Here is a 23763-nt window from a genome sequence, read left to right as displayed (position 1 = left end):
ATATTGCAACGTCGGTGTGATCCCCTGAAAATGTGCTGGTCCACTTTAACCTAAGTAAAGTGTAAAATCTACAATCCAATTTTACGTTGCTGGCAGACAGGATGTAAATTGCAGTTTGGCTTTTAATGAATGCTGATGTAATGACATTACTGTGTATTTCACACGCTAGCAGTCTCCAGACGAGGGGAAAGATGGAGCCAAAAAGAGCAGAGAGCAGCAGATTTCCTGCTTGCAAATAATGAGAATTGTTATGACTGTGCAATATACATTATGGAGTACAATGTTCTACTGAGGGTCATTGATATATAGTCAGTGGTTCTTACCTGCATGGTTGGCAGCCTCGCTTGGCACAGTCTGGATTAGAGAACTAGTCGCCTCTTTACAGCCATGAGACTGTACTACAACCTCCTCCTGCGATGGTAAAAAAGCAGAGCACAGATCAGTTTCTAGGGCTTGTAGCTTCAGGAAGGAATTCTGCAAACAGAAGCAGAACATCAGGCTGGCTGCAAATGGCACTGAGATGTCTTCGCAATCCTGTAATTCCCCCACAGCAGCCGCAGCAGAAGCAGGCTTCCCTATAACAGGATTGCAAGCTCTTTAACAGGGAAACCACCAGGCTGAGCCTACGCAAATGTGACACGTGGGCTCTGCAGCTCTGCAAATCCTCATGTATATGGATTATTAATGACACCCGGGATGGTGATTCCGTCAGACTGACCTCATTTTTTTCTTAGATCAATGTATCTGCTGCAGGGGGGAGGGGAGATCAATGCTCGCCATAGGCTTCCAGCCATTCATTCATGTCTGTGACATCAGCATATCCTGACTACAGAACACACCCCTTGCCATTGATGAAAAAGCACACCATACCTTTACACACGAACACAGGGGTTAAAGGCGTGGGCGGTGCATGGCGCTGTCACAATACAATTTATCTGCTGCCTGGGCTTCCTATCATATACCCACGCACACATAAACAATGTATTTATTGCACTTCCTATTGAGGTACTGAAATATTCCATTAATAAATTAGCCTCATCCCTGCCTGTGGCTACCATGGTGCGACGTGCAGTGTAGCAGGGACACCTTATCTAATGTGATGCAAAATCCCCGGCAGGGTTTGGCTGGGCACTATGAGTCACCCCACCCCCCACATCGCCCATTAACTACACACAGGGGAGCAGATCTATACTGCAGTGCCCACCATAGTTACTAACACTAATATATCCCCATGGATATAGTAACCAGGTCTCCATCCAAACAAAGCCTTGCATTCTCCTGCAGGTTCACGTTTCATGCTCCATAGAAAAGAGAGAAATAATGTTTTTTATATGTACAAACTCTGTCATTTACCTATTCCTTCTTGTTTAACCCTTATATGGTGTGGAATATAATATTGCAGAAGTGTAAACAAGGAAAGCCGTAAAATATTGTTATACATAGAAGCAGGATACTGGGGATTACTAGTAAATTCCCTGTTGCCTCTGTGTCAGCCTCCTCCATAGACAGATTAAGTAGCTGGCAGTCTATACTGTAGTCTGCTGACAGGGCACCAGCGGGGACTGGAAATTCCCAGGTTTGCTTTATTTTTGCTTTAGTCCCAATAGAATTTGGGGTAATTTTCGTCATGGACAATATATTAAGAACCTGCTGTTGATGAAGGTCCCTTAGGTTATAGGTACACGTGACATATAGGTGCTTATTTAGAACATCTATACGAAATCCTCAAAGTGGTGGGGGGAGGGGGAAGACGCCTTTCCAATTACTTGCAACTTGCAAATTTTTCATTGAATGGTATGTATCATGGGTTACAGTGTCCATTTTTGTATATTGTTTGAGGATGAACCTATTTTACTTCTTTTTAGAAGGAAATAGGCTCTAAAGTTATCCCTAGTTATGCTCTAAATACAGGCCCAAAGTACCAAAAATCTGTAATTTTTTTCTGTTTTCCAACCTGCTCTCCATATTTTAGAAATGTAGGCAGAGCAGGGTGCCAAAATGACCGAAGGCTGGGATGAGAATGCCACGGTCCGACAACTTTATATGCCATGAAGCTGGCGTGAGTTATACCTAAAATCTATGCCAGTTCCTGACTGATGTAGATTTCAATTCTGGCACAAGAGAGTGCACCTGAATTATTAAGAGGCCAGAGTCTCTTAATATTTCAGGTGCATCTTGCTCCAGCTGGGAACTTGATTAAGAATGGCATATAGAACGCCAATCTTAATAAATCTCCCCCATTATGTGTTCCCAGATATAGCAGCTGCCAAAGATGGTGAGGGGTTACTTCAAATGGCTTTTTCTCTGGCTTTGTACTACCTAGAAAACTGATTCTGGTATCCTATGAAAGCAAAGATTGCAGTTGTATAAAAAAAACTGAGAAATTACCAGTTAAAAAACAGTCGAGAATGTGATTTTTATATACAGGAGTAAAAGGGCTGCTAGGAAGAACTTTGAAGCCTGTTTTCTACTTTTAAAAATACGCAATGGACCATTTGTCTTCTACATGCGTGTATTACAGTACATTGCAAGCTGCAGAATGTCATCCTGTGCTTAATCTGTCATAGCCAATACATTTTACATGGAACAATATTCTGCAGCTTGATATTCAATGTAATACATGGAAGTTGTAGGACTCACTCCAAAATTTCCAGTAAATACCAATTGTAAAAATGATTTTGAACCTCAATACATGGAGTTCTATAATAATAAAAAAAAGAATGGTGTCCCCAAGCGGACTTCCCAAACAGAAACCCATATGCTGATTGGAATTGGGCCTAACACAGCTGCAAGCTTTCTTACATTGTATTAGAGCTATTGTATTCTAAGGGTGCAACTATGCAGACTAGATGGTGGTGACTGAGGCGCAGTTGTGGTGGAAATCTGCACCAATAAGATGCTTTTACTACAAAACCACATATTCATATTGGTTGTCAATAGCCGTATGATTTTGCAGGTAAACAGCTGTGTTACCCCGTGGCTGACATATCGCATGTCATTGTATTTTTTTGCTATGGCATAAGTTAATGTACACATCCGAATATATTGTATTTGCAACGTACTGAAAGAACATGATGTGAACAGAGCCTAAGCTAGATTTGTTTTTGTATGGGAAATTGACACCTAATTGACAATGAGCAATGGCAGGAACATCATTAAATGTCACCATAACCCCAGCTCCACAGGTTTCTGTAAACAACACAGAACATAATTCCTGCCCCTCGGTCAGAGCTGCTGAAATCTCTGGATGAGAAGTTCCTATTTATGGCAGTGACGCAGAAGACTATTGTTTGCAGCACAGTGAAAGTACCAAGACACCGAGGCTGCATGAGGAAATCTACTGAGAAAATTACCAATTTCTCCAATGAGAACAACTTTGCATTTCTACTAAATCTAGGAGTACAAATTCTCTTTGATGCAAGAAGAAGTAAATAATCCTACTAATAATATTATAAACGTGAAAGTTTGTATGTTTGTGTGTTTGTTCTTCAATCATGCAAATACGGCTGAACATATTTGAATGAAATTTGGCACATAGATAGATTATAACCTTGATTAACACATAGGCTACTTTTTACCCCAGTAAATGACATGGATTCACAACTGTTATGAATTTATGTTCATATACTTTATGACATTGCTCTTATCTCAGTTTCTGAGAAAGCCAGGGCTGTTATCTCTCTGTGTAAACACACGCTAACCCTCAGTGTTCATGCATTAACATATTATCTGATCTGGTCCAGGCACTGCAGACAAACTGACATGGGCAAACACCTTTAATCCAAATTGGCAGTTTGTCAATTTTAAACAAGATGGGAAAAAGAAAATTAATTTGTCGCAAACAACGAGAGGTATGAAGGAAGCCAGAAGTGACAGTGCTCTCAAGCGCAGCTGAGGGGGATCATCAACACGAACAACACACTCATTATATGGCATCACAGCGAGCTGTAGAGATGCCGGAACAATTACAGGCGCGGTGTGAAGAACAACTTCAGTGCCAGGGCAACTTGAGAGCTGCCGAAACGCCGGAGCAGGCGGATCATCAACATGCTGATTATATGGCATCCCAGCGAGTTGCTGAGATGACACAACAATCATGGGTACAGCACGAGGAACAAGTTCAGCGGCAGGCCAGTTTGACAGCTATCAAAACGCCGGAGCTGGTGGATAATCAACACCAACAACACGCTCATTATATGCTGTCCCAGCGAGCTGCTGAGACGCCAGAACAATCACAGGCACGGTGTGAAGAACAAGTTCAGCAGCAGGACAGCTTAAGTGCTGCCAAAACGCAGGAACAGGCAAACCATCAACGGCAGCAATTTGCTGAATTTAAGCGGCTCATACACACCAACAACCCACAGACAAAGTCACGGGCAAAGGCTAGTACATAATAAATTAGTGGCGTTCTCACCGGCTTACATTTTTACTGGATACATGATGGATATGTCCAATCTGATCTGTAATGGCTCTCACTGACTATTCTATTAGTCGGGTTTAATGAGTATCTGACATGCTGGAACCATAGTGCTAATGTGACCAAGGGCCTTAAAGTGACACAACAACATTTTATTTTTAGTAATGCAAAGTAGTCATCTAGGTAGATTGCAAATCTGCTATGGCTGATGATGTCACCCATATCTAGTACCTGTAACTATATCCATAACTTGTACTCCTGTCTATTTTCTGCTTCGATAAAACACTGCATAGATACTAAAATGCAACTTCCAGGACCTTACACTGGAAGGATGAAGGTCCTGAATAACACAGGGGCATGGTGACCAGACTATGAGAGAGGAGTGACCTATGGGCAGTACGTGAAAGAGGGGGGTTATAAGTAGTACAATATGTGAGAGGCAGAGAAGCAGCAGGGAACCATTTTCACAGAAGAATAGGGGGAGGGACTTTGAGGTTACATGGTAGTATTCAATAGTAGCCAGACAGCAGAGAGAGGACTTCTGTTTACACAGTAACCTATGCTAGAAAAAAAGAGGTCACACTATGATCACATGACTTATTCAAGAAGTGAAAGTAATATAAGAAAAGACACTATTTCTGTCAATATAATAAGTAAATCTTTGAAGTGTCCCTTTAATCCCCAAGGGTTATCTGTTGTCTACCACAAACACGTTCTGCTACGGGAGTGTACAAAGGTTACCTATGGTTTGCATTTATGTTTAGTAAGATGTACTAATCATAGAGAACTAAAAGTGAGGCATGTCAGTGTCTCAATAAAGATCGTCAATTTTCCCCATTTGTGGTAAAATCGTGGCATTACTAAGACTTGTGGGTAACCTCTATACATATAAACATCCATATTAGCAACCTCCCACTAGAACACTTGCAGAAGATCACCTCACCATACCTGCTTTTATCCATAGACACTTCAAGGTATCTACGTATGACACTGCCCTACCAACACATAACATTTTATTGAGCCTCTGTCCCTTTAAAATAACAACCAAATACATTTTTCGGCGACACACAAACAATATATTTATGCTGTGGTTTTAACTTTTATAAGCCTCTATCTTTCCTTCCTATGAATTATCTCTTAAGGACTCTTGAGTTGGTTGTTTATTTGCTGTTAGACCACAGTGGTCAGAGGATATCAGCAGGAGACAATCCCAGCGCTGATATATAAATATACTTACAGTAGTTATCCCATATGTTTGTTCTCTATGGACATAAGACTGGATTAAAAGTCTGTGATCACAGAGAGCAGGAGGCCACAGCAGGAGCCATGTAATACTGCTTACCACAGAGCGGCATAAAACCTCACTGTAATGCATTATGCAAGAACACTGACATATACAGATCAGCCGCTGTAGTATATTGCAGTCCTTATCACACCTTCTGTCCACTTTTAATATCCTGCATTGACAAAAACTAAAGACACCAGGGATCACTGGGCAGTCCCCACAGTCATTGGGTTGATGGTGAATTCTATGTAATTCTTCTATGGCCAGCTGTATTCTGCGTCAGCGTCTGTAAGTGAAAACCAGGAGTGGAGACTACAGACATAAGACACCATGGATAGACATGCACCTATTCTGTATTATAAACCCTTGCCTAGTTTTGTCTTACAATCACCAATGTGTGAATAAGGCCTTAGATTTAGCGCTAACAAAGCAACCAGATACCCACTGGTAGGACATAAATAATACATGAGGTACAAAGATTGTACGCAGTCATTTTTAATAAAATCTAACAACTATATACAGATGGATATTAGATATGTTATATACAGTTACATATGTCCTTACCTCACTTGTATGCTGCAGCTGCTCAGGAAAGTCCTTCGTCTGAATCCGCATTATGGGACTGTTTCTGAAAAATCAGTGATAAATATAATAGAAGTGATCAGTATTTGCTTTATTAATACATGAAATGTAGTCAAGTTACTTGTCCAGGGTGTAGCTATAGGGGGTGCAGAGGTAGCAGTCGCTTCCGGCTCCAGACCCTGAAGGGACCTCAAATATTCCTCTGCCACATCAAACAGACCACTGCTCTAAATGGCAAAAGGTAGGCAGAACCCTATTACAGATTTTACTGGAAATTCAGGTTACTTCCCTGTACTTATCCACATGAGTCTATGAGGCCATTCCTGTTTATTTCAGGAACCAGACACCAACTTTTAGGAATTTTAAGGAGAATTGAGAACATGAAAACTCAACTTTGGCAGAGTTAAACAAGATCTCCAACCATCCCTAAATTCTAACTTTATCTGTAAGTCACTTTCCATACAGATTCCCATCTCCTCTTTTCATCTTTTTGCCCTTTTACTAGGATTCTTCAGCAAAATCTGCGAGAGGGGGATCCAACCTCTGTACGCCTGCTATTTGTGCAATTGAAGAAGCCACAGCCCTGTTTTTATGCAGCAGCAACCTCACATTTATTCTCTGCTCCCATCCACCCAGCTTTACAGGGATCTGCTGCCATCCCTATTCACTTGAATTGTGCTGTGTGGCCCTCCTGTGCAGAGACAAACATCTCCTACAGTCTCAAGATTGGGGAGGGTCCCAAAAGTTGGACCACCATTGATTATGAAGTGATAAAAGATACAAATACCCCTTTAACTCTATAATCACCTCCTCAGACACATTTGCATTACAGTTATTACATATAGTGCCTCCTGTTTCACCTGTATGTGCTATATATACTTTATTTTATATAGCGTCAACATATTCTGCAGTGATGTACAGTACAGACTCACAATCTGGGTACACAGAGGAAAGCCATAGAAGCACACGGAGAACAGACAAACCCCAAGTAGCACTAGGGTCAGATTCGAACCCAGTACTCAAGTGTATATTAAGTTGCATAGCTAGCTAGCTAGATCAAAGCTCATAAAAGAAAAGCAATAACACCGGTTTAACTATAATGTGGTTGCATGACATGATGATTGTGTAGCCCTCTATTAGTCACCTGGAGTTACATGCAGTAATGGAGGATGAGGAGAGCTCTTCATCAGGAGCCGGCGGCCGCGGAGCAGTGTGCAGGGAGGTGACATAACACAGGAGTCAAGCACACATCTCCACAGATACAACACTTATTATTTGCCTGAGCTTAGTCACATGCTGTTTTGTGTCAACACACTTGTTGATAGTGGTGATTGAATGTTTACCGTAATATATAGTGAATAGATCCTACACACTTTATATTGTGGATTGTTTTCACCAAAATACAGCACGTCTACTGGGACAAATGACAAATGTTGTGTCACGTCTCTTGTCACCAGATGAATAAAGGTAAAGACATTTCCTTCCAGTAAGACATAAACCCACAAGTAGCACAGGTTAGCATCGGTGCCCGCAGCACTGAGACCCCGAAAAGAATACAGAGATTGTATGTTTCCTATGGGTTTGCATGGGTCTCCTAACTAAAGCCAAAAAATTAACAACCTGTCTTTATAATGTCCTGACCAACAAATAGGTTTTGTATGGTGTAGGTGTGACTGACATGTAAGAAGGTTTTCAGAAATCAAAGTGTTAATAGTTTATTTTTGTCAATTATCAAAATGAAGTGAAGTGAACGAAGAAAAGAGAAATGTAAATCCCAATATTGGGTGTGACCTTTGCCCATTGCCGTCCATTATTTCTTCTCAGTACTCTTACAGACGGTTTCTGAAGGAATTCAGCAGGGAGGTCGTTCCCGCCATCTTGGAAAGCTAAGCACAGATCTTCTGTGGATGTCGGCTTTCTCCAATCCGTCTGTCTCTTCACGTGATCCCAGACAGACTGGATGATGGTGCGATCACCGTGTGGGGGGCCAGATCATCACTTCCAGGTCTCCTCCTCCTCCAGAGGGTGCTCACACCAAATATTGATGGGATTTAGATTTATTTTGCTTATTCACTTCATTTTGTTACTTGAAAAAAATAAACTTGTGTTTGTTAAAGTATTCTTACTTTGCAGCATTTGCCTAAAACGTTTGCTCAGTACTGTCCAGCTCCAGAATGGCTCTGTCCTGGAGTGTTATCCCTATTAACCTCTAGATTGTTCCCCACTAATTATCTAGTGTAGTCCTAGTTACAGTATTGTATCTTATTGTACCTTATATAGTTTTACTGTATTACATGGTACGTCAATACAGATTCCACTTCAGCCAGCCTATAATGTGACTGATCTCAGTGAAATAAATACGTAGATCTGAATAACTTATAACCATAAAACTTGTACCCTGCACCTTCCTCTCACCTTCTTCCACCATTATTAGTTTACAGCATGTCTATAAGAAACAAGATACTTCTTACTATGTAATATATCCTATATGCTGTGAAAGTTTGGATGTTTGTGGGTTTGGATGTTTGTTCCTCAATTACAGCCAAACCGCTGCATGGATTTGGCTGACAATTGGCACATACCTAGCTTGGACCCTAGAAGGAAACATAGGCTGCCTTTTATGCCGATAAATGGCCAGACATCACGACCGCAAACACCGGAATGCCGTCCGCGCTCGGCTGAAGGGCCTGAGATGACATCATCCCAATGTCCTTCAGCCCTGCGCCGATAGGTTCGGACCATTGTGTGGGCGGGCACATGGACACTGTGCACGCCGGAGGAGATGGCGGCTGCTCGCAGCTCTGGAGAGTGCCGAACCTGCGGCCTTGCTGTGCGCGGCTCCACAATGTGTTTTGGCTGTTGTGGAATGGTGTGAGTGGCGGAGGATACGGCGGCTGCTCGAGACTCCAACGAGTTGCGAACATGCGGCCTTGCTGTGCGCGGCGCCTCACGTGTGTCACCTGGCCGAGATGTGTGTGCGCACTGAAGATGCCAGCTACTCACAGCTACAGAGACTCGCGAACATGCAAATTGGTTGTGCGCGGCACCCAGAGTGTATCGGCTGTGCCTAGTGTGTGTGAGTAGCCCAGAAGACTGGAGGGTTCGGGGCCAGGGGGGGGGGGGGCGCGGCAGGAGGGGCGCTGCGGGAGAGGGGTTTGGGGGGGCCAAGGAAAAGGTGGTTGCAGAAGAGGAGAACTGGTGTCTGGAACGGGGACGGTGGGAAGGGGGAACACAGTAGGGGGGGGGGGTGTTGGGAAAGGGGGTGTCCGGAAGTTGGTGGCGTGCTTACATACAGACATGTGCAACAGCCGACATGCGGGTGCAGTCGCATCATCGCCAACAATGACACGCGGACAAAGTCGCGGGCAAATGCTAGTAATGTCTATAAATGGTTGCTAGCAAGGAACATCTGACAAGTCAGAAGTATTAGAAACCCCCCTGAAACTGAGGCCGGTGAATGCTGCGCTCCTTCCACTGTCATGGTCTCTTTGGAGACGAGATAAGGGATACGGATTTATAGCAGCAGTGCTTATTTCTCACCGTTGCCATAAGTAACACATATACTTATTTTTGCAGTATCCTGCTGTGTATAAAGAAATTTCTAGAGTAAAGGAAACCTATGAAGCCAGCAACGAATCTAAAGGGGCATAGACATAAACGTCACGTGTACCCTGGTGAATGAGATGAAACATGGTTGTCACAAAGACATTGATATTTAAAATGGACCTTTCACCGCCTCCACCAACTCCTTGCAGCCTCATAGACACTGCTCCACTGATTCTGGCACAGCTGGAATTTTTTCTGTAGCCCCCACCTTACCTGAGCAATATATATATATATATATATATATATATATATATATATATATATATATATATGTATATATATATATTTTATCATCCTCACCCTATATGCTATCTATTGTCAGATGGGCAGACTTTGTCTATCTGTTCCAGCCTAGGACCATTCATATGAACATAATTATAAGCATAATTAGCATACTGGGTGCTGGAAATAACAGCACTGATTGCTCAGGAACGGTGGGGCTAGAGAGAAAATTCCAGATGTGCCTGAATGAACTCCCCCTAGATAAAGGGGGAAATAACACATAATTTATCTATATGACTTGAAGTAGGCGATTTGGCACTCTGCATATGGAAAACAGATCCCTGACTACTATAAAAAAACATATATATGGGCATATATATGGGCTAGTTTCTGTCTTACTGTTGGCTCCAATAATAACGCTTAGACCAGGGGTAGTCAACCTTCGGCACGCCAGTTGTAAAACTACAGCTTTCAGTATGCATACCTGCTCTGTTGTTCTTGGAACTCCCATGGAAGTGAATGGAGCATGTTGGGAGTAGTAGTTTCACAGCAGCTGAAGTGCCGAAGGTTACTGACCCCCAGCTTAGACAGTGATTGCCTAGACAGCCAGTGTGCTCCTGATATTGCACCTTAGTAAATCATATTCTTACATAGATATTATATTTTGTACCTCCAGTTACATATTAGTCCCTTTACGGTGTACATATACATGGTTTGAAGATATCATTTACCAAGGTGAGTAGAGTGACATGGCCCCCCCTGTACATGATCGAGTGCCAATATGTCATAAATCTATGTATAGTACAACAATGCTTTACTAATCATGAACCGCAGCAGTAAAAATAGTTATGTCAGACTCCAGTAAGAACATAAAAGTACATTTACAATAAACAAGTCGTCTTGTAGATCATTTACACCCGTCATGGTAACAACCTAATAGGCAAATAGTCCTATGTTTTCACTTTTCTACATAAATCTCACCTCTCTTTCCAAAGAATATGAGGACACAATATAAAAAACTCCTTTAAAAGTGAACCCCCCCTCCCTCTCCATTTAGAAATCATTTCTTTAGCAAATTCGATGTACAGCAATAAGTTTGCTGAGTTCTATAGCAAGCTACAGCAAAATGGTGCTCGGGCATGCGCAGTACCGCTATGAACGGAGCGGAACTGCGCGTTCCCGAGAATTCAAATGCAGCAGCGTGATCTGGAAGGAAGAACATCCAGGGAGGGCGAGGGGTCAGATGGAGCACAAGCAATGGAGGGGCGTGAATAAAGGTATGAAGTGGGGCAGTGCTCGGAGCCCCTGGGAACTGCCCATGTTGCTAGGTGGGCTCATTTACATAAAGTAATTAACCAGAATTATAATGGACAGCGGGGAGAATCGAAAAAAAAGAAGGTAGTAGTAGAATAGCCTTTTTAAAGGCTATGCAGGAATGTCTTTATCTCGAAACCACTGACACCAATGATAGAATCCATTTAAAGCTGGGACATCATAACAATTAGGTCTCCGAACCTTTTCCTCACTCCCTTCCATTGTTCATTACATGACGTCTCTACATTGGAAAAAAAAATCAATTTACTAAGCAAAAATTCTGGAATTCTGCAAAATTGTGGCACAGAGTAAGTCAACTAATATGTGGTATAAACTCAGTTAAAGAAAACCTTTGACCACGCACTCCGGTTCTTAGCCACGGATTCTGGCATAGCTGGAATTTTTCTCTGTTCCCCACTATTCCTGAGCTATCAATGCTGCAAGTTTTCCATTATGTGTTTAATATTGGACTGTTCCATTCGATAGTGTAAAATATTCACATTTGTTACTGAAGGTCTTTTTACACTACAGATGCCTTTTCTGGTATTTTCTACCCTCCACAACACCAATGGGTTTTAATACCCCGGTGAGATAAGCAATGCTTATCCAATGCTACAGCAATTCTCTAGGATTTATTTTTAGATGACAAATCTCTGTAAAAATCTCTTAATAAGCAAAAAATCCTTTAATGGACTGAGAATTTGTATTCACTTTGGTAAAACAGGTGCAAAATTGCAGCCATTGCTGCTGCAGACAATACAAGTGCAGGGTGCCATGAAAATGGTCTATGGATTTGTTAAATCTACATTACTTTTCCTGTAAATTACTGAAGATGGAAATGCGTCTTTGTGAACACAAGTCTTTATGTATAGATTGTTCCACCTTATAACACCATACATGCAGAGAACAATAATTGTAACTAGCCACACAAGGCAAAACGTCAAATCGACACATGGTTTTTGCAAATCGCGGTCACAGACACTCCTATTATATTATACATTGAAGGGTACAAATTCTCCCCTGTGAGGTAATGACAAAATGGCAGTGCTTTTTTTTAACAAGCCGCAAATGAAGCTCTTCTGACAAAATTACAGAATAATTTCCATAATTCATTTTGATTCTGTGGCTGTCTCATTGGTTCAGAAAATGGCCATAGGATAGGCCTATCAGACTAAGAAGGGTCTGACACCCAGCACGCCTTTGATCAACTGTTTTCACCCACATATACACAGAGAATGAAATAGGAAGCAGACAGCTCCATTCTCTGTGTAGAAAACGTCACTGCAAATCAGCTCCCATTCACCTGAATAAGAGCCAGGCTGTAGTGACTCTGTTTGATCACTACACAGAGAGGGGCGCTATCTGCTTACTACTCCCTTTCCTGTATATGAGTGGTTGAGAACAGCTGATTGGTGGGGTTGCTGTGTTGGACCGCTGCTGATCTGATAATGATCATCTATTCATCAATAATTTTAGCCTGGAAACATCCTTAAAGGGGTTGTCCAGAATAAATGTAATTTTTGAATTAGGCTGGAGGAGGTTATACAAACAAATTCACCTGCCACTGGTGCTGCACTACCTCCCAGTGCGGTCCTGCTGCTTGGTTGTTTTCTTTCAGCAGAAGTCCCTGCCGCACATTACTGCTGAGGCCAAAAAGACAATGAAAAAGCAGGACCGAACCGTGCTGGAAGAACAACGGAGCACCAGGGACAGGTGAGTGTGTATATTTTAATTATTATTTTCACTTCCCTCAGCCGAATTTAAAAAAAAAATATATCCTAGACAACCCCTTTAAGGGCTTGTACACATGGTTACAATGCATGTTTATATTTAAGTCATGTGTTAAGTGCTAAGATCAGGATTTGATCATGTGTTACCAGACCACCTTGTCAGCTAAACATATCTGTGCCGCCATCTGTAACCTTGGCTTAACAACTAGAAAGGGACTCTGTTGAAAGTCTACAAATGTGACACAATGGCAGATCTGTATGGCTCTGACTTCTTTAGAATATCCACTGTGTAGTTATTGGTTAGTACTGTTTATTCACATATTGGAAAAATATCATATTACAAAATAATGTCATGTCAGCAAAATGCCTTGAAAAAAAATGAATACTTGATAGGTGATATGTGTCTATAAGGGTGAATTCACACTGAGTAAACGCTAGCTTATTCTGAACGTAAAACACGTTCAGAATAAGCGGCGTCTAAAGCAGCTCCATTCATTTCTATGGGAGCGGGGATACGAGCGCTCCCCATAGAAATGAATGGGCTGCTTCTTTCACTCCGTGCAGTCCCATTGAAGTGAATGGGGAGTGCCGGCGTATACGGCAAGCTCTGCTCATGCCGGAGCGTACACGCCGGCACTCCCCATTCACTTCAATGGGACTGCACGGAGTGAAAGAAGCAGCCCATTCATTTCTTTGGGGAGCGCTCGTATCCCCACTCCCATAGAAATGAATGGAGCTGCTTTAGACGCCGCTTATTCTGAACGTGTTTTACGTTCAGAATAAGCTAGCGTTTACTCAGTGTGAATGCACCCTTATAAAGGAAATGCAGATACAGCAATTCTCCAATATGATGATGTTTTAGAAATGTTTTGTACAAGAATCTTCCAGAAAAAATCCAGATACTTTATATCATGAATCTGTCATTGTTAGCATTCTGCATATGATATATAGAATCCGTTATTAACAATAGGAACTGAAAGGGGAATCAAATGGAAAATTTAGGGAAACCCACAGATGGTGACCGGACAGAGGCCTGCCATCTTACTACCTTTGCCAAATCATTTATTACTTTTTATATAGTGAATTTCAGAAAGGAAAGAAGATACTTGCAGGAGGAATTTTTGGTGCCAGTTCAGATATACTCAACATAGAAGTCATGTTACCCGCTTACCTGTATTTATCTACCTTATACCAGGGAGATCAAAAACAGCTCTAGTGGTTGGAATGGCCAAGACGTTTCACAACACCCAAGAACCAGTTCGGTCAGTAAGATAAGAAACTGACTTGTTTACTTTGGCCACTATATGATCATATGATAACTATTACTCAACAAACAGTAGCTATAATATACATGTATACATGAGCTTATCTGTACAGCTTGGGACAAGGTTAGGGGAAGACACAAAGCATCCCATAATAGAACATAGAACATGTTATAGGTCATAACTTCTAGAGTCTTATAAACTATGTATCTAAGCAGGCAGACAATCGCAATATGCAATATCCAAAATAGCTGCTACTATGTATATAGCATTTGGGTGTATGGGCCACTGTGGAAGCTGCACAGACCTATAAAACAACTGATCAGTACGTGTGTCAAGAGATCTGATAAGTAAAGATTGGCGATCAATGCCATGATTCTGAAAAACGACATTAATAGCAATCTCATTAGGGACCTTGACACGCTGAACAGTATGAGATTGTACAGTCCATTAACAAACAGCAGTTACAAGGCCATGAGTAAAGCTCAGCTCTGGTGACTTCGTACATTTTGTATGAAGTAGAAAAATGTATAAACAGTTAAAATAAGGAAAAACAAGCCCGTACTGTACAGTACAAGTCATAGACTCAGGAACTCGAAATAAACCCATTGTACATGTGAGCAGGTTAAATATAACCCTGACCCATATTCAGCAATGAGAGTGTCACTTCCCTCTGCACAGTCCTGTACTCAGCCATCTTGCTATCAGTCGCATAGAATTAATTGGACATGTGCGACCACTGCGCTATTTAAATGTGAAGACTCGGGACCCCTTGTGATCATTGGGGTCAGACCTATCAGGCCTGAACTGATCTTGTGAATAGGTGATAAGTTGCTAAACAAAGAGGACTAGAAAATATTTCCTGGTCATCACTGATAAAACATGGCAGTTTCTGTACATTATATATGCAGTGACCAGAATATATTCCCACTAAGAAGTGAATTCTGATTGTTGTAGATAACTTATTGTTTATGACCTATACCGCCATACAGATGAGGTACCCGTCAGTCAAATACCCATTCAGCACAGCTATGTAAGCTCTTACGATCAGGGCCCTCAGTCCCATCTGTGTGAATTGACCTTTACTCTGTAATGTCTCTTTTTGCCTGTACTTGAACCCTACAATTTGTTAAGCGCTACGGAATACGTTGGCGCTATATAAATAAAATGTAGTTTTATTATTGTCCTTGGTTTGGCAGATAATGCATATATTAGTAGCTTATGCCCCCCAGAACAAAACTATAGGATAAGCTGAAATCCACACGCTTGATGTTACTCTCCTTGACATCTGGAGAAATTTAGGTGGCCCACTAACTATAATATCACAAGGTTCCTTCGACATACATCTATTGTGTATGGCCACTGCTAAATGGAGTCTACCATCACCAAAATGGCTTCTAAAACACTTATCTGCTGTTGTAGGGGTGACTGATGACATGGTGGGCATAGTTTTTTGTGATCAAGTTCAAGGTTGTTTCAGAGAAAATTTACTTTTAATTTGTTCGGTGTACTCGAGGACCTGTGAACGAACATAGGCAAAAAACATGCCAATGCCCATGTGCACCAAACAACTCATTTGCATTTTCTCAGCTTTCACTGTGGCACTAGCAGCACATACACCAGCATATAACTGATTTAGAAGCAATTTTGGTGGTGGTAGACAACGGGAAAACTAGTCAAATTGGAGGCAAACGAATACTTGTATGATCAGATATAAACAATATGTACCCTGGGGGCTGTACTGTACTGCTATGTATTCTTTTAACTACATTTTAGCACATGGATGAGAATCCCTCACCCACAGAATATGCCTCATTAAACATTAGCTCTGTATTCTCTACAGTACATCCAGTTCAGTCTCAGGCTTTAGCTATACCCTTGAATAGAAACCTCAAATAAATAGGACATGATTAGGAAATTGGCAACACACTGAGGCTCCTGTACAAATAGAAACCTAAAGCCTGTACTGGAGAACACTTTGCACCTCCTGCTGGTTTGTTTTATTGTCATTTGTCATTCACATGGTCAAACAGTGTTATCTAGACACTTTATCACTGCCACTGCTCAGCATTGTTAAGTTGTCCTGGAAGTTACATAATGTCTACTAAGTTCTAAAAAGAGAGAAGTACCTTGTCTGAAAATCTGGGGCTCCTCTCAAAGACACATGAGGGCTATGGTCATGAGATGTCATCCCTTTAGTAGTCCAGATTTCGGGAAGGCATTGACTTACAGTCTCGATTTCCTGGAAGAAACAAATATAAAATAAGCAGTCAGAATTATTCTATTTTTGTAGCCGACAGAACAAAAAAGAGAGCGAGAGAGAGAGAAGAGAGAATTATTTGTCCGTCTGTGAAGGGAAAGTGATCTCTCTGGAAAAGAGCTCAAATGCTCCGGATAATTTGGGAACAGAAAGGGAACACCACCTGAGCCTGGGCTGTCCAACAAAGCAGCTTTGCTACCTCAATACAAAAACACAAACACATTTGTACAGACAGAATATGACACCGGCCACTGTGAGCCGTAGACAGCAGCACATTTTGGGAGCATTGCTTTATAAAAAAAAAAAAAGTGATGGGGTATTGTTCCAGAATCCAGAGCCCTCTGTAAACAGACCAGGATCAGCACATCATTGATTTATACAGTGATGCTATAAACACTGCCTATATACACGGCTGTGTATGCCTGATGGTCACGGTCATTTCAACTAAATTGTATTCATAGGAGCATGATTAAATGTAAAAAAACAATTATTTGCCTAAAATTATACCCAACTTGCTGTCCACTCTCTATTGCTATGCAAAGTCCGTCTCTAACAGCAGAGACATTGAGACAGAGTACAAGAAATAGTGGTGGGGCTCTACTTTTATAGTGAAAAGCACTGTTCTCCTCCTTTGAGATCTCCTTTTCACAATACACAGCATTGCCTCTAATATTAATCTACAGCCACAACTATCCTGTGTGTCCTAGAGAGGCAAGACACATTATATAGGCATTACTATAGGTAGCATCACACACGTGAGGGCAAATTCCAAGAAGCAAGATTTTGTGGCCTTGTTTCACAGCTCCCACATAGACAGCACTAACAATAACTCTAATACATTGTGCAGAGGTTGACTAGCACATGTACTTCCAGGCTGCATGTATCGGACACACAGGATAGTTGTGGTTTCAGACAGAGTCAAAACATTGTAGCTGGCTTTAATTGGCGGGCAGAAAAGGGTTAATATCAGAGGAAGTACTCTTCACCTTGGCCAAATACATGTGCAATGCATTATGGGAATTCAGGAACTACACTGATGGCAGATTCCCTCACGCTACAGACACACTGACTGCAATGGAAAGGGAAACTAAAAGTGCGACAAGATGGGGGCTATGTAAGGTGAAAGAGCAAACAATCGCTATAAATGCAAGAATTGCTTTCAGCAAGATGACAGGTATGCTTTACTGGTCCCTGCACCTTCAGCTACTATAACTAGAATACGAAGTGAGTGGGTCTGATGCTGGAGGAAAGATGAATGTATTGGAAAAAAAGTAACTCATCCAATTCATTATTTTCTTAATATCCTTGCAATGTTTTGGGTTCATGTTGCCTTTGGATAGATATCAATATTATGGTTAATTGACACATCCAGTTGTACCTATCATTGCCACAACTTATAAACCTATTAGTTGTGTCATAGTCAGTGATAACATATGACAGCACCCTTCTGTCTTTGATTCCTTCCTTTTCTCTTCTTTGCACCTTGGCTCCACTATCTGTACATGTCTTGTAGGATAATTACAGCCCTGAGCAGTTTCATGTCGCCTATAGAATGAGAAGGATCTGGCTATCTTGCACTGGGTACACACGGCACCATGTCACATACATGTTGTATGGATGCATTTGATAAAAACAGAGCAGAACAGAAATGACACTAAACTAGACACAAATGGAACAGATCAATCACTTAGAGAAAAAAAAACCACATTAACACAGTACTAAATGACACTGCATTTCTGTCTGGTAGCTGGATGCTTCTCGGCAGACGTTCTCTTGTATACAGTAAATTAAAATGATGGAATAGGTATAATACACAATGTGAAAAATGATAAAATGAATTACTTACACCGCCTTTGTCTTGTCGTCTTTTATTATTTGGCCTAAAGTACTGCTGTATTTCTCGAGGACTGATGTAAATTGGCTGTATTAATAAACTTGGATACAATTCGGAGGGATGATTTTCCTTTACAGCAGTGCATCAATAAACCATATCTAGTGAAATTAGGATGAATATGTGAGCCCCTGTGAGGACTCATGTGCACGGCTGTGTAGTATGAAGCTGTAATAATGCTGCCTAGGGGTCTACACTACTGTATCACCGTATGCCTGTGGGACGATATGGGGGCAACAAATTAAATTTTACAGAAATAAATTGTGGTGTTCTCAGTTAGACTCCTAGGGCATATTTATTATGCTTTGTGCGCCCATAAGGAGTAGAGATTTGGGGGGGGGGGCAAATTGGGTGTTTGCAGAAAAAAAATAGTAAATTTTTTTTTTGCTGCCTTCACTGCATTTTCTGCTACTCTTCCCTGTAGTATGTGGGGATCCAATATATCTCCCAAGACCTATGAAGATATTCTGTGTACGCTTTTACCTTTCAACCCCAGTGCGGTAATAAACCAGCCTTCTAGGATACTGGTACATGAAGATACAGTGTTGGCCAAAAGTATTGGCACCCCTGCAATTCTGTCAGATAATACTCATGTTCTTCCAGAAAATGACTGCAAGCACAAACTCTTTTTTATTAATATCTTCATTTATTTTGCTTGCAATGAAAAAACACAAAAGAGAATGAAAAAAAAGTCAAATCATTGATCATTTTACACAAAACTCCAAAAATGGGCCGGACAAAAGTATTGGCCCCCTCAGCCTAATACTTGGTAGCACAACCTTTAGACAAAATAACTGCGAACAACCACTTCCAGTAACCATCAATGAGTTTCTTACAATGCTCTGCTGGAATTTTAGACCATTCTTCTTTGGCAAACTGCTCCAGGTCCCTGAGATGTGAAGGGGGCCTTCTCCAAACTGCCATCAAGAGATCTCTCCCCCACAGGTGTTCTATGGGATTCAGGTCTGGACTCATTGCTGGCCACTTTAGAAGTCTCCAGTGCTTTTTCTCAAACCATTTTCTAGTGCTTTTTGAAGTGTGTTTTGGGTCATTGCCCTGCTGGAAGACCCATGACCTCTGAGGGAGACCCAGCTTTCTCACACTGGGCCCTACATTATGCTGCAAAATTTGTTGGTAGTCTTCAGACTTCGTAATGCCATGCAGACGGTCAAGCAGTCCAGTGCCAGAGGCAGCAAAGCAACCCCAAAACATCAGGGAACCTCCGCCATGTTTGACTGTAGGGATCGTGTTCTTTTCTTTGAAGGCCTCTTTTTTTCCTGTAAACTCCATGTTGATGCCTTTTCCTACTTTTGTCTCATCTGACCAGAGAACATTCTTCCAAAACGTTTTTGGCTTTCTCAGGTAAGTTTTGGCAAACTCCAGCCTGGCTTTTTTATGTCTCTGGGTAAGAAGTGGGGTTTTCCTGGGTCTCCTACCATACAGTCCCTTTTCATTCAGAGGCCAACAGATAGTATGGGTTGACACTGTTGTACCCTCGGACTGCAGGGCAGCTTGAACTTGTTTGGATGTTAGTGGAGGTTCTTTATCCACCATCTGCACAATCTTGCGTTGAAATCTCTCGTCAATTTTTCTTTTCCATCCACATCTAGGGAGGTTAGCCACAGTGCCATGGGCTTTAAACTTCTTGATGACACTGCGCACTGTAGACACAGGAACATTCAGGTCTTTGGAGATGGACATGTAGACTTGAGATTGCTCATGCTTCCTCACAATTTTGCTTCTCAAGTCCTCAGACAGTTCTTTGGTCTTCTTTCTTTTCTCCATTCTCAATGTGGTACACACAAGGACACAGGACAGAGGTTGAGTCAACTTTAATCCATTTCAACTGGCTGCAAGTGTGATTTATTTATTGCCACCATCTGTTAGGTGCCTCAGGTAAGTAACAGGTGCTGTTAATTACACAAATTAGAGAAGCATCACATGATTTTTCAAACGGTGCCAATACTTTTGTCCACCCCCTTTTTTATGTTTGGTGTGGAATTATATCCAATTTGGCTTTTTGACAATTCTTTTTGTGGTTTTCCATTGAAGACAAATTAAATGAAGATAATAATACCACACCATACCTGGAAGAAAATGAGTATTATCTGACAGAATTGCAGGGGTGCCAATACTTTTGGCCAACACTGTATACACATAGTACTGCCTCATTAGTTATGTCTGTAATGATGTTAGTACAGCTAGTACTACCTCCCTATTTCCTCCTGTAATGAGGTAAGTACAGATAATGATACCTCCCTGTAATGTAGTCACAGATAGTACAGTTTACCAATCTTGCCCTGTAATGAGGTAAGTACAGATAGAACTGTCACCCTATCTCTCTCTATCATGATGTAGTTGCAGATACTACTGCTTACCAGTCTTGTCCTGTAATGAGAAGAGTACAGATAGTACTGCCTTCTGATATCTTCCTCTTATTAGGAGAGAACAGACAGAACTGACTTCCTATCTCTCCCTGTTATGAGGAGAATACAGGTTTCTAACTTCCTATCTCTTCCTATAATTAGGAGAATACAGATAGTACTGTCTCCCTATATCTCCCTGTAATGATGTAGGTACAGATAGTACTGTCTCCCTATTGCTCCCTGTAATGATGTAAGTATAGATAATACTGTTTCCCTATCGCTCCCTGTAATGATGCAGTCCCAGATATTACTGCTTACTAGCCTTGCCCTGTAATGATGTAAGTACTGATAGTACTGTCTCCCTATCTCTCCCTGTAATGATGTAAGTACAGATAGTACTGTTTCCCTATCTCTCCCTGTAATGATGTAAGTATAGATAATACTGTTTCCCTATTGCTCCCTGTAATGATGCAGTCCCAGATATTACTGCTTACTAGCCTTGCCCTGTAATGATGTAGTCACAGATACTACAGTAGCACCTCCAAAAGTCAGGGTATTCAATACTGTTACCTAAGAAAATTAAGTATTAAAAAAAGTTTTTTGTTTCTTTATATAGTTTTTCTTTTATTTATAACATGCAAAAGTATATTCTCACTGTGACTGTGCGTGGAGGCCAAACAGAGACTATACACATGACATAACAGGGTTGGTCACCCAGCTTTCCCACACTCCTGAGTGATAGGTAAGCCTAGTAATGTAGGAATACGGGGACGGTATTACGTATAACAGGGAAGCGAAGCAGATTTAACATCCATGAGTCTGATAACGCATAATATGATAATGGTGGTTAGTCAGTGGTGGATGTTCCCTAGTACGCCAAATGTTTGCTTGGCACGTCAACAGTTAACTGTAAGAGGAAAACAATGATGCTACAATGGCGGGAACAGAAACACCGGCAAATGGAATAAATACACTTTTAATCATTTTGTCATCTTCAAGATGGATAAGTGGTGATCTCACAGCCCCCCTCACATCATGGCCTGCTCTCAGGATAATTTCTCATCTCTCTCCCCTTCCCCTACCATTGCTTCACTATATACAGCAGTCCCTCACATCTCACCAGCAGTCTCCCTGTATCCTCCATCTCCTCACTGTCTCCTTAGCTCCGCCTCCTTCCTTCAGGCAGGCTGGTTTCTATCTCCCCTCTGGCTTGGGAGGTTTCTAGTCCTCCCCCATCTCACTTCATGCAGCTGAATTGCCTTGTATGCCCCCACTATAGTAAAGACCAGCTACAGCTCCCTCTAGTCTTAAGATGTTTACAAGAAAATAGTTAGCATCCTGCTGAGCCCTCCATTACCAGTCAAACCTTATTAATGCTTCTCTTGGGGAAAGGGGGAGGAAAAATATGGCTAATTCATATACTAAATCTCCTCAGAATCATCCCCTCATATACTGAATCTCCTCAGACTATCAGCCCCTCATATACTGAATCTCCTCACAGGATCAGCCCCTCATATACTGAATCTCCTCAGAATTATCCCCTCATATACTGAATCTCCTCAGTATCAGCCCCTCATATAAAGAATCTCCTCAGTATCAGCCCCTCATATACTGAATCACCTCAGTATTATCCCCTCATATACTGAATCTCCTCAGAATTATCCCCTCATATACTGAATCTCCTCACAGGATCAGCCCCTCATATACTGAATCTCCTCAGACTATCAGCCCCTCGTATACTGAATCTCCTCAGTATCAGCCCCTCATATACTGAATCTCCTCAGTATTATACCCTCATATACTGAATCTCCTCAGAATTATCCCCTCATATACTGAATCTCCTCACAGGATCAGCCCCTCATATACTGAATCTCTTCAGACTATCAGCCCCTCATATAATGAATCTCCTCAGAATTATCCCCTCATATACTGAATCTCCTCACAGTATCAGGGCCTCATATGCTAAATCTCCCCAGAATCAGCCTCTCATATACTGAATCTCCTCAGACTATCAGCCCCTCGTATACTGAATCTCCTCACAGGTTCAGCCCCTCATATACTGAATCTCCTCAGTATCAGCCCCTTGTATACTGAATCTCCTCAGTATCAGCCCCTCATATACTGAATCTCCTCAGAATTATCCCCTCATATACTGAATCTCCTCACAGGATCAGCCCCTCATATACTGAATCACCTCAGTATTATCCCCTCATATACTGAATCTCCTCAGAATTATCCCCTAATATACTGAATCTCCTCACAGGATCAGCCCCTCATATACTGAATCTCTTCAGAATATCAGCCCCTCATATACTGAATTTCCTCAGAATTATCCCCTCATATACTGAATCTCCTCACAGTATCAGGGCCTCATATGCTAAATCTCCTCAGTATCAGCCTCTCATATACTGAATCTCCTCAGACTATCAGCCCCTCATATACTGAATCTCCTCACAGGTTCAGCCCCTCATATACTGAATCTCCTCAGTATCAGCCCCTCGTATACTGAATCTCCTCAGTATCAGCCCCTCATATACTGAATCTCCTCAGTATCAGCCCCTCATATACTGAATCTCCTCACAGGTTCAGCCCCTCATATACTGAATCTCCTCACAGGTTCAGCCCCTCATATACTAAATCTCCTCAGTATCAGCCCCTCATATACTGAATCTCTTCACAGGTTCAGCCCCTCATATACTGAATCTCCTCAGTATCAGCCCTTCATATACTGAATCTCCTCAGTATCAGCCCCTCATATACTGAATCTCCTCAGAATCAGCTCCTCATATACTGAATCTCCTCTCAGGATCAGCCCCTCATATACTAAA

At 41.6% G+C, this 23763-nt stretch overlaps 1 protein-coding gene across 5 annotated transcripts in view; it reads right to left on the bottom strand.

Moving 5' to 3' along the window:
- Window positions 1–23763, bottom strand: part of FAM13C (family with sequence similarity 13 member C) — an 84751-nt gene that overhangs the window by 23381 nt on the left and 37607 nt on the right. For all 5 annotated transcript variants that reach the window (XR_012711750.1, XM_075257516.1, XM_075257518.1 and 2 more), the window contains exons 4-6: window positions 16548–16660; window positions 6267–6330; window positions 324–411 (exon numbers count right to left, since the gene is read on the bottom strand). Coding sequence is in view for 4 of the 5 variants with exons in the window: in XM_075257516.1 (XP_075113617.1) it covers window positions 324–411; window positions 6267–6330; window positions 16548–16660 (265 nt within the window). In the remaining variant the exon portion in view is untranslated. The remainder of the gene's footprint in view (window positions 1–323; window positions 412–6266; window positions 6331–16547; window positions 16661–23763) is intronic.

The sequence above is a fragment of the Leptodactylus fuscus genome, chromosome 10 (assembly GCF_031893055.1).
Source record: "Leptodactylus fuscus isolate aLepFus1 chromosome 10, aLepFus1.hap2, whole genome shotgun sequence".
NCBI lineage: Eukaryota > Metazoa > Chordata > Amphibia > Anura > Leptodactylidae > Leptodactylus > Leptodactylus fuscus.
This window is presented reverse-complemented; position numbering and strand designations above follow the sequence as displayed.